Source organism: Capsicum annuum, chromosome 3, assembly GCF_002878395.1.
Source record: "Capsicum annuum cultivar UCD-10X-F1 chromosome 3, UCD10Xv1.1, whole genome shotgun sequence".
Classification (NCBI taxonomy): domain Eukaryota; kingdom Viridiplantae; phylum Streptophyta; class Magnoliopsida; order Solanales; family Solanaceae; genus Capsicum; species Capsicum annuum.
The window spans coordinates 212372262-212384448 of NC_061113.1; the positions used below are offsets into that span (position 1 = coordinate 212372262).

A 12187-nucleotide genomic window follows, 5' to 3' on the forward strand; every position below is an offset into this window, starting at 1 on the left:
TATTGGATGATTTAATTCAAGGGAGAGAATTTTGGGGTGAGAAAGAGACCAAAATATCCCTAAAGAAACCAACAAAATGCTGGATTTTCCTCGACTGATGACTAGGTTGATGAGTCGTCAACTTGGTGATGTCCCGTCACCCTAGTCGTCAATTATAGGTGGAATTTTCTCCTTTCTGGTTAAGGGTGACGACTAGGGTTGATGGCTCGTCACCTAGTTGACGGCTCGTCAACTTAGTCTTCACTTAGTTGACAACTTGTCAACTTCGTCGTCACCTTTTGACAGTCAGACACTTCGAAGTAAAATAAGTATAACTTTCTACTTCGATATTATATTAAGGTGAAACTAGTGGAGTTGGAAAGAGAACTCAAAGATCTTTCATTTGGTATATACTAGGCCACGTAATTCACTATATACTAGGAGTAATGATCGTTGGAAGTTGACCCGAGTTGAAACATTCACTAAAGTTTAGTCATTAGGAAAGTTATCAACTTGTCTTTGAGTTAGGAGATTTTTTTGTGACCTCAATTCACATTCAAGGGTATTCCAACATTATAGAATTAATCATCATATGTATACTAACATGAAATCATTGGGTTCGGGACTATACAGTTAGAAACGAAGGTTTGAATTCTAGCCCAAAAATGCGGGGTGTTACACATTCTCATAAGATCATTTTTTTAATTTTATTTTATTTTTATTTCTTCTTTTTGGCTTTGAGAATTCTACAATAATGCGCATAGTGACCAATTTTGTGACAGTGATAGTATTCATCAGATTTGAAATTGACACCATTACGGTTGAAATTTGTAGTCTTATTTGCCTTTGAAAAATTTTTATTTTCCGTTTCCTTCTTGGTTGATTTTTCTTCAAGCATATGAGTTTTCATGATAAGTTCCTTCAAAATATTATTGTCACGATATTGTGTCTCTTGTTCAGTTTGCAAGTGTTGCAATAATTATTCAAGAGTCAAATCTTTATTTTTGTATGAATTTGCTTCGGTAATCTTTTCAAGATGGAGGAAGTTTTGATACAATAGCACCAACATGAAAGTTTTCATCAAGAACATTTCAGATATAGTAGTTTTATTAGCTATAAGTTGGAATTCTTGTAATTGCTCAGTGATTTGACTTGTCATCAACCATTTTGAACTCCATATAATTTGAAATAAGAAATTTCTTAGAACTCGCCTCTTCTACTAAATAAACAGCTTGAAGAGTATCCCATATCTCTTTAGCAAATTTGCATTTAACATAATATTTGTCGGACATTACTCCAAGAATATAATTTTTGACCAAATAATTGTGATATTGCTACTTGGAAATTTGTTCTTTAATCAAAGTAGCTTCGTCAGATGCTACCTTAGAACTAGGAGCATTAGGAAAAGATCCTTCAAGAACATATGCCAACTTTAATCTTCTTAAAAAGAATTTCATCTTTCCACGCCATCTAGGAAAGTCTTTGCCATCAAATATTTCAAAATTAGAATTAGACAAAGATGGAATACTATTCCGTATTGATGTAGAAGCCATAGAGCCAACTATCTTCAAAATGTTAGAAAAATAATGATAACTGTACAAGAAATTCAAAATAAAACTTGTTTGGCTTAGAGACACGATAATACGCTTCCTTAAAATAGTTGGAGTCTCTCCCACGAGCAAACAGAAGAATTAGTAACAACTCTATCTTTGGGATTCAACTAAGCCACAAAACAAGTAGCATTCAAGAATGTTGCTCTTCTATTCTTGAATTGGTGATCTCACTATTTGATCAATGTCTCTCAAATATTTTTTAAAGGCAAAATATTTATTTTTGAGTGTTTGTCTTTTCAAACAAAAGAAACATTATTTATGAGATAAAAGTTTCATGTAAGAGAATAGTATTAATTATGTAATAGTTAATAGGTTCATGAATATTTTTTTTCAAAAAAATATCTTTCTTTCAAAAACCTAAAACGTAAAACTAAATGAATGAATTGTAAAATTCATATTCGTATTCTTTGCAACTCAAAAACTATTAACTGATGCATTTGTTTCAAAATTAATTAAAACATAACTCAAAAAGACTTTTAATCGATGCAAGTATTTCAAAATTGATTGAAACATAAACTTTAACAATAATAGCTATAACCTACAAGCCTACAACACATCAAAAAATAACACAGGATATAAAACATATCTCGTTTCATCTTCTTTAGGAATCATTCCTTTAATCAACATCACAAAGCAGTAGTTAACTATATTTATTTATATAAAATTCAAATCATTACTTTAAATAATGTCACGTTTAAAAAATCAGTACTATATATTATCTGTATATTATATTATTTTCATTCAGGAATAGCATGTGTGTTTAGTTCAATTTCTGGATTAGAAATTTCAACTGAAAGGAAAATATAAGAAATTATCAAAAGGGAAGAATCAATTGTCAATTCTTGATTATGTATAATTCACAGACACACACACACACACACACACATATATATATATTATCTTTAAATTTTATAACTAAAAGACATAAAGAAAAGTTGATGATAATGAATGCAAGAAGACTGCCTGAATCAAAACTTATAGAAGTAGAAAAAGTGTTTGTGAAAAGCGGCTGCATGTTATTTATGTTATTAGTGGAAGAAGGGGTTGCATGTTTATGTTTGTGGAAGGGACATTAGTAAAGTTTGATCACAATAATACTTAAATAAAATTGTAGAATTCTCTCTCTCTTTCTCAGACACACACAAGCGTGCGAGCGCACACACGCGCACGAGCACGCACATATATATGTTAAAATTTTATAAGATTCGTTCTAAGCCCGGACATAAACTCAAATAATTTGTTATTTTATGAATAACATGATTAAAAATATATAAAATAATTATAACTTGCAAAGATCAGAAAAGTTTAAAAATATTAGTAAATTAAATTTATGAGCATCTAATTATTTTTTTTTCTAATTTCTCAATTTAGTTCAAGTTTGTTTTTGCAATCAGGAAGATGAAGATAAAAGTCATCAAGTGGACCAATAATTTTCGTCAAATCTTCTTGTGTGTGATGGAAAATACATAATTTTATGTATCATTTCACATGACAAGAATTTATGCTAGCTAAATGTGGTGCTTTAAACGTTTTATACTAAATTAAGAAAAAAAAATTAGACTCACTGAAATGAACATCAAGAATCAATTGATTCTCTCTATATGGATTATGCTTAAAATATTTATTCTCAATAGACCAAAAACGAGATTTAAAAATATTTTAATCTCAATTCATATCATTGCCTTAATTTTTAACTTTATCAATAATTTTAATTTTGATATATGAGCATGATTAACAAACTCACTCTTCATCTCCACATCGGTGTATGGTCTAGTTGTATTAGGCGGGGGATACAATAGAATTATTACAAAGCTGATAAAATCAAAAATTTATATTGTTATATTAACTCTTATGATCTAGAATATTCAATTTAATATTACTTTCGAATTTTCTTTTAAAAAAGGAGTAGTTTTTCTCAGCGCAGGCTTTTGTATTCACCAAGTCTTGAAATTTTTGAATTTTTTCTTCACGTTTTCTTTTACAACCAAACACTCATCTCATCTTGCCGTTGTTATTTAATAATCATATTTTGCCCTTTATTCTACCTTCTTTTTACTAGAACTCTACTAATTTGTACCTTTTTTGTTTGTTTGTTTGTAATATTATAAGTTTAATTTATTCTTTAAATTGTTGGTGCGGTGATATTATGAAATGATGAAAAATTATACGATCTACAAACATTCTATTCCTCAAAACATACCCAACATGTTCTGAAATGATATGTAATAATCATTCAAACAAGCTATAAAGAAACAAAACAATGTATCTTCATATTAAATTGTTGGAATTAGGGCAAGTAATAATTTGGACTAAGCCATATATTTAAAGAACAAAATTTTAACAATATACATTTATATCTATTTGCTTCTCATGCCATATTTCTTATAAATCAGCATCTGTTAACCATGAAAATGTCCTCCATCCAAGTAAATACATGGGGAAATTACTGGAGAGGGGAGAAACGGAAAAGAGGGGGCCAGTCCGATTTGTTGCTTGCTGAAGTGAAGTATGATTTCCAATTCCTCGACAGTTACAAGTGCTTACAGAGAATATCAAATTTTTCATGTCTCGAAATATGAAGTCATCTTGAAGTACTTCAAAAAAGCTCTAGAATAATGAAGAGGACAAATATTCCTTTGAGACACAATCGTATTTCACACCTTTCATACCTATGTACGTACACAATAAAAAATGCGTTTTGGCAAGAAACTTGTCGGCACATAAGCTTGTGAAAAAATTCTCTCACAAGTCTTTTTTCCTCTCTATTAACCAAAAATCTTTATTGATGAATTAACCTAGAAACTTTTAGTGAAAAAATAGAGGAAAAAAGACTGTGTGAGAATTTTTGATACTTAATTTGGATTTCAGAGTGCACACTTAAGGTATATATAGTCACTACAAAAAAATGCCTAAATTGCAGGGGTTAACTTTGCATATTGCAGGAGTCAATAAACCCTGCTATTTGTTGTAGCAGTAGTTCCCTAGACCTCTGCAGAATGGGGTGCAGCAATTGAAGTTACGGGAGTTTTTCTATCAACCCCAGATAACTGTAGGGGGGTTGATTAGTGGAGATATTAACCCCCACAAATTGATAACGATTAAACTCCAAGAGTCAAACCCCCCACAATTAGTGAATTTTACATTCAAAATAGTGGGATTTTTCAACCCTAGTAACTCGTGATAAAATTCCTTTTTACTGCAATGGTTATTAATATTAATAAATAACAACATATTTTGAAACAAAAATATTATCGCAGAGTAGTATCATTAGTTTTACCAACTAAAATAGAACGCCATTCACTCCAACCATTCTAACATTTGGTCCAACCAATAATTATCAATCGATTATCTAATACGATTACAATGACTTCAACAATTGTCACTATGATTACTTTGATTTGTTCTAATATTTAGTCCAACCAACAATTGTCAATCAATCATCTAATACAATTATAATGAACTTCAACAGTTGTCACTTTTATTGGTTGATCTTGCCTCTATCGGCTGCAAAAACAATACATAATAAGTGATTAATCCAAACTGAAAAAGGGACTTGCAACTGAGTATAAAAAGAATGTCACCTAAATGCCAGTTTAGCTGTTGGGACAATTGCCACATTACCAATTATAGCCTAAGAGGGATAGCTCTTTGAGTCAAATGATACTGAAACTTGAGTAAAAGCATAATGGAAATTCTTCAATTTGTCATTTTCTTCATACAAATTCCAATTCAATTCTTATTTGAGTCCCAATATCTTGTGGTTAACATCTGGTAAAGTGTGGGATCTACTTGAGAGGTCTGCATCACATATTCATATTGCATTCAAGCAATCAAAATGTATGGGCTATAACTTAGACCTCAATTAGCAACTGTAAGGCCGACATGTACGTCTTAAATATATAAAAACTAAAGGGGGTTACGAGGATAGGGTTCAAAATAAAAAATAAAACTAAAGGAGGCATTTCGGAATGATACAAAAAGACTATGCTGCATAAGGGACAGACGAGAGAAAACAAGAACGATTAGTTCCCAGCTGCAGGTGCACAACAATTTTGGCTAAAGATATATATGCAACAAAAACACGACATTACTAAAAGTGACATGCCACTGCTTTATATACTATTACAACTTTCTGCATAGTTATTAACATGAAACTTACATGCTGAAAGTATCGGTGTATTCACATCGAAAGCTCACCCTCTACTAAAACTTATATCGGTAATTGAGGAGAACTCAAAGTAGCAAAGCCTACACTTTCTCGCAGCCTACCTTGATATATTGACATTTGGTTCCATGACATTCATAGAGCAGCAGGTAGAATCCATAAGCAAAAAAAATGGAATATGAAGAGAATACCCTTTTGGGGGGAGGAAAAGAGAATGTAAGAGTTATACTTACCATTGTAGGAGGAGAACCAAATAACCTAGAAAATGGTTCTGGTAATGACCCTTCTTTCATTATCATATATGACTTGAAAGTATTCATTAGTTGATTGTGATTATTTAAAAATTTATTGTAGTTCTCCTGGCAATTGGACGAACATGAAGCATTTGAAGCACTCATACCACCAAATCGAGGTCTTGTTTGTTTAAAAACTCTGCTGGGAACAGCTCCTAATCCAAACACCTTACCTTTTCAAGGTGTTCTTTTCCCAGCACCTTGCCAACTGCATCATCGGGTGATACTATAGACTCATCCATTGTGCTTTGACTCACAATTTACTGAATTTTTTTCTAAATATAGTACACACACAAAATCCATTATCAATGCAGAAGTTTCTCAATACTGAGAACAGAGGTGTATTTCCTAAATATAGTGCACATTTAGTTGTCTAACTGAAGTTTCTCAATGCAGAAGATGATCATTCCAAATTAATTAAGAAACTTACGCATATATTTTTTGTTGCTTCATTAATATATGCTCCATTTTTATTCTTGTGAGTAGCAAGATAAAGTTGTACCCATCCAGGCATTTTTTCGGCCTCAGTCATCTTTAAACGAAATAATCAAATCAGAATTTAACTTAAACAATTAGAAACGAATACATAAACGTTAGTTTAGTAATTAAAGCAAAATGAAATGAACTAAAATCTTTCACCGTTTCAGTCCTTCTTCTAGAGTTAGATTTGGATCCACTGGTGTGTGGAATGATTATTTCTTTCTATTTTCAGCATTTCTTTAGCACATTTTCTCACAAAAAGACAATTGAAATTCAATTATTCGACAAATAATCATATAACTACACATACTAGCTGAACCAATTAATATATATCTATTTTTTTTCTTATAACGATAATCAACATAACAAGTCCACTGATCCTATGGAATTTCAGTTGGAACATGATCCAAATCTGAGATTTGCTCTTAAGTGGATCCTTGAACACTCTCCATATGTCCAACCTATTCGCACTCCACTTCTTTGAAACAGACATAAACATATTTTCTTGCAACTGACTCAGCTGTCTGAAAATAGAACCGAGGCTTAAAAAGTAAAACACTAATTAAGTTATCTATTAAATTCAAATATAAAGTTCAAAGAAAAAATAGAGATATAATAGTAAGAATTTAGAGTTTATACCTCTATAATTAGATCAAAGATGCGATTAAAATAATAGATAGGCATATCTGGCCATTTCTCAAAGTGAATTGAAACTAAGAAGGCATCAGAAGCTAAAATTTCACAAAAGCCAGCAAAAAGAAGTTGTGCTTCTCCGAATGGAGAATACAAGTAATCAAAATCAAGCACAATACGGTCGTCTCCAGATAATTTTAGCACTTATTTAACTTTCACTATAAGTTTCTTTGTGTTTTCTTCTGAATATGAAATTAAAGCACCACAAAAATTAATTTCATATTCTAGAGACACTCGAAATTAAAAAACTAGAAAAATAGCAGAATATTAGCTGAATAGCGAAAATTATGTGTCTACGACCACATGATTATTTTTTTGAAAAAAAATGATTCCATCCCCTCCAACAAAAAGAAGAAGATGAAGAAGAAGAAGTAGAAGAAGAAGGAGAAGAAGAAGGAGAAGAAGAAGAAGAAGAAGAAGAAGAAGAAGAAGAAGAAGAAGAAGAAGAAGAAGAAGGAAAAGAAGAAGAAGAAGAAGAAGAAGGAGAAGAAGAAGAAGAAGAAGGAGAACTAGTTTGATTCACTGCTTGATAGTGAACTGGTTTGTTATTATAGAGAGAACTGATTTAATTCTCTGCTCGACAGTGAACTGGTTTGTTATTATAGAGAGAACTGGTTTGATTCTCTGCGAGACAGAGAACTGGTTTGTTATTATAGAGAGAACTGATTTGATTATCGTGCTACTTTGAAATCCATTTTGTCGTTAAATCAGTTTTTATACCTATTGGCATAGCTTGAATAGTTGAACTCTATTGTTTTTATCTGGCAAGGCAATGAAACTGGATTTGATAGCTGAAGTAATCTACGTTAGTGTCACTTTTGTTACTGGTTTCATTCATTATTGGCCTATATTGTGCTTGGTGGAGCATCCATATATTGGAATATCAGTATGTAAGATGACAAATAGCACCACAAATTATGTACTCAAGCTTATAGTTCTTTGTAATTGTATTCAAAGGATGTTAGAAATTATGTACTCAAGTTTATAGTTCCGGAATGGAAGGAATTCACACATATTTCAACAGAACCAAAGAACCTGGAATAGAATTCTTCAAAGGATGTCAAGTAGTCTTAAACCAAGTAGTCATATTTAGAACAGCTGAATATTATGCTGGTATATAATCCTCTATATTAAGCTTACAGAGTAAATGCTGGTAACATTTCATTTGTAGGTTCTTGATTCCTGTTAGTCTGTGCTTTCAGTTGCTGCCTATTTATAACTTTGTGTGATCAAAGTTTTAGACTTTTAGGTATATTTTAGTAGTATGATATGTTTCCCTTTCCCTATGAAATCTATAACCTTAACCTCATAACCTTAACGGCCACCGTTTAACCTTATAACCTTAACAACCACCGTTTAACCTTATAACCTTATAACCTTAACGGCCACCATTTAACGTTATAACCTTATAACCTTAACGGCCACCGTTTAACCATAGAACCTTAACGGCCACCGTTTAACCTTATAACCTTAATGGCCACCATTAACAAAAAAATTTTAATTTTAAATGGAAATAATTTTCAGAAAGATACCAAAGCTTTTGAAGATAGACGCATCTGCAGGTCATTTATCACATAAAAATCAAGAAAGGCCTGCAATTACAAAAACGGTTATCAGTTATAAAACCAAGTGAATGCTTAGGGAAAATGATCTAAATAAAATCCATGCCACTATTGTAATAATTATTGAAAAGGGCTACATTCAAAAAAAATAATACTCACCTGGGAGACATTAGTCACAAGTTTAGTAAGCACGTAAACAAGACCAACTTGGTGATATAAAATCTTCTTAAACCAATACATCCAAGAAATTCTAACATAACCTTTGACATGAGTTTCTAGTTTCAACCTGCCCAAGAAAGGCAAAACTTCAAGATTAATATCTAAATGATAATTATGTATTTGAATATTGTTTAGTTTGCAACTGGGAGTTTTTGTGTTATAAGGCTTGTGTGTTCTGAATTTGTTGCTTTATAAGGCTTCTAGTTGTATGTTAGAAGATCAAAACACACTTCTACTTATTTTGCTTGCAATGTGTTCTTAACTACCTTAGTTAAAGTAAAAAAGAAAAATATGTAACATGTTGCAGCAGCCATAGATGTACGTAAAAAAATGTGTTCTTTAAAGAGGTAAGCTTTCCTTGGAAGGTGATAGTAATTTGTTATTTGTTACAAAAGCATGATGAGTTCACTTCCTACACACTTCTTAATTAATCTTATCTCATCCTACTTTTTTTTTCTCCTTTCTGAAAGAGGATGAGGATATAAAGTTTACCCTGTCTAGTCTAGAGTTTCCAATGTCGTTGATTAAGATGACCAGTTTACTTGGGGTGATTGGATAGCTTGCATACCAGTTTTTCTTTGTTATTTTAACCAGCTTAACATTACATTTTCACTCTTGATCTTACAGAGACTTAAAGAATCATGAATCAATAAGGGTGTTTGAGAAATCATCAGAAAACTAAAAACTTTCTTTCAGCTGGATCACTAGCAGCTTTATGAAATAAACAAATACTAGAACACAAGAAGAAAAAGAACACAGGCTACATAAATGCAAAGAAAAAGAATCAAAAGCAGAAGGAGAAGTCAAACAACGTTCTACCTATATCTTAAGTACCAGAACAAGTGTAACAGGTACCAACTAATCTCAAGTATCAGAACAAGTGCAACAAGTGTCTCCAGACTCCACCTCTCTTGCAGCACCAATAGAGGAGAAAGTACGACAAGAATTACTAGACTCCACCATTCATGCATCACAACCCACTGTTGAATGAGTGCAACAAGATCGGTCATAACTTTCTAATTTACAAGCAAATGAACAATCTAGAACAGGCAAGAATATACATATTTTAGTTCATACTAGTTCAACAACTGTCTGCATTTTAGTAATTTTATTATTGATATTATTGTAGGCCCTTCAACTAATAAAAGAAAAAGAGGGGCTACACAAATGCAAGCAGTACATGGACAGATGGACCGTCAACTGATAGTGCTAAATGAGTTGAACCAGCCTATTGGTCCAACTAAAGCAGTAGTCACTGAATTTTCCAGCTTTCTTGGCACATTGGCAAGGAATAGGATATTTTGTCCTCTTAATCTCACTTGGACAAAGTTGAAGACACATGATGACATATGGAGCTATATTCAGGTTCTAAGTTCTCAATATTTTGATTTCTACTTGAATATTTTTTTACAGTTTTTACACTAACCCAATTCAACCAAATTATAGAAGAAATATGACATTCCCAACAATGGGAAAGATTAATCTATAAGATCAATTGATGATGCATTTAAAGGGTGTAAGTTCAGACTCAAGAAAAATCACTTTCATGCCTCCCCCAATGATGAAATTTGAAGGGTAAAAAGTCCTACCTCTATTCCAGAACCTATATTTGAGGATCTCCTCGAGTATTGGAATTCAGAAGAAGTTGAGGTATGATATCAATATGGACAACTATTATATTATTGTTAGCATGCATTTATTATTGAATTCATCATGCCTGGCCTTTGTTTTTACGTTGTTCTTTCTTTCGATAAAAGGCATCAAATTCTGTGTGTTTAAACCGTCACTGCCCTAATCTTTTTATTAAACACTTATTCATAAATATTGACTTGCAGAATACTTTCAAGACTAACCAAAAAAATTGGAAAATGTTTAAGTATCCGCACACTATGGGCAAAATAAGTTTTGCTTTAATCCGCGAGGTTTGGTGTTTTTTCATAGTGTTACTATGAACTTGTTGAGTTTACTTGATAAAATTTTAATGTTGACTTGCATGTAACTAGGAAAAAAATATGGAAAATTCTGGTGCTTTTTTGAATAAGGAGTTCTTTGTGGCTACAAGAACAAGGAAACCTGATCGAGTATATAAGGACACATCTGAAGAGAGCACAAACAAAATAGTGTGAAATTTTCTATTTCAAAATTGATCAAGATCATTGTTTTCTTAAATATTGAATCACCTAAACTTACTTTCTCTTGAACCTGATGTGTAGGTTGAAATAGAGAGAGTAGAAACTCAAGAAAGTAAAGATGGTACTCAATCAACTGATGCATTCACAAAAGTTATGGGGCCTGATCATCCTGGTCGAGTAAGACTACTCAGACGCAGTGTTACCATGACTCTTTTAAAAAAGAAAGTAAGTGATTCTGGATCCTCTTCAAAAGATGATGAACTGGTGGAGAAGAGATTGGATGATCTAGAAGAGAGGATGTAACAAAGATGAATGCTCAAAGAGATGTCATTAAGCAAGAAGTTACAATGAACATCATTGTACAACTTCAGCTTCTAAATCCAGGATTAACACTTGATCCTAATATGCTAGGATTCAATGTTTATTCATCAGGAAAAACGCTTACCAATCAACAAGGAAGCCTTTTTTTGTTGGTAGTAACAATCAAGGTCAGTTTCCGTTTCTTGACCTGTTGGTAGTAACAATCTATTGGTAGAACTTCTCTTGCTTTTGGTGTGTGTCTGTTGCTGATTACCTGGTAAAAGTTTGGTATTAGTAGTTTGGTATTGTGTCCTAGTATTATTAGTTTGGTATTGTGTCCCGAAAGAATATAAAGATGACTCCATTTCAAAAGGGTAGATGCTGTGTTGTACATATCAAATTTTAATTCTGAGGTTGACTGCCTCAAAAAGTGATTTGAAACTCTGGAGGTAATTATTTAACTGGATCAAATGTGAAGCTGCAATTTTTTCTTATTTATTGATATGGTACAATTAGATGTCTTCACTAGAAAGATTGTTCATTAATAAAGAGATCCAGAAAACACTAAGCTTATCTATCAATATAACCAAATGATCTCAGGATTGGACCTTTAGGCTGTTATCAGCAAACCAACATAGTGAAAGCTGGTTTCCCGAAAGATATAGTTAAATTTTTGGTGACCCTTTAACTTCCCATCTCTATACCAGCAAGAGCACCTGAAGACATGTATAAAAAAATGGGATAATTTTCC

The 12187-nt window shown here is 32.2% G+C and overlaps 1 protein-coding gene across 1 annotated transcript in view; it reads right to left on the reverse strand.

The window, feature by feature from the left end:
* Nucleotides 1-4860: 4860 nt before the first annotated feature.
* LOC107863312 overlaps nucleotides 4861-12187 on the reverse strand; it is a 19768-nt gene continuing 12441 nt past the window's right edge. Inside the window, exons 2-4 of the mRNA XM_016709184.2 lie at nucleotides 8945-9071; nucleotides 8756-8815; nucleotides 4861-5096 (exon numbers count right to left, since the gene is read on the reverse strand). Coding sequence (XP_016564670.2) covers nucleotides 5055-5096; nucleotides 8756-8815; nucleotides 8945-9071 — 229 coding nt within the window. The 3' untranslated portion in view covers nucleotides 4861-5054. The remainder of the gene's footprint in view (nucleotides 5097-8755; nucleotides 8816-8944; nucleotides 9072-12187) is intronic.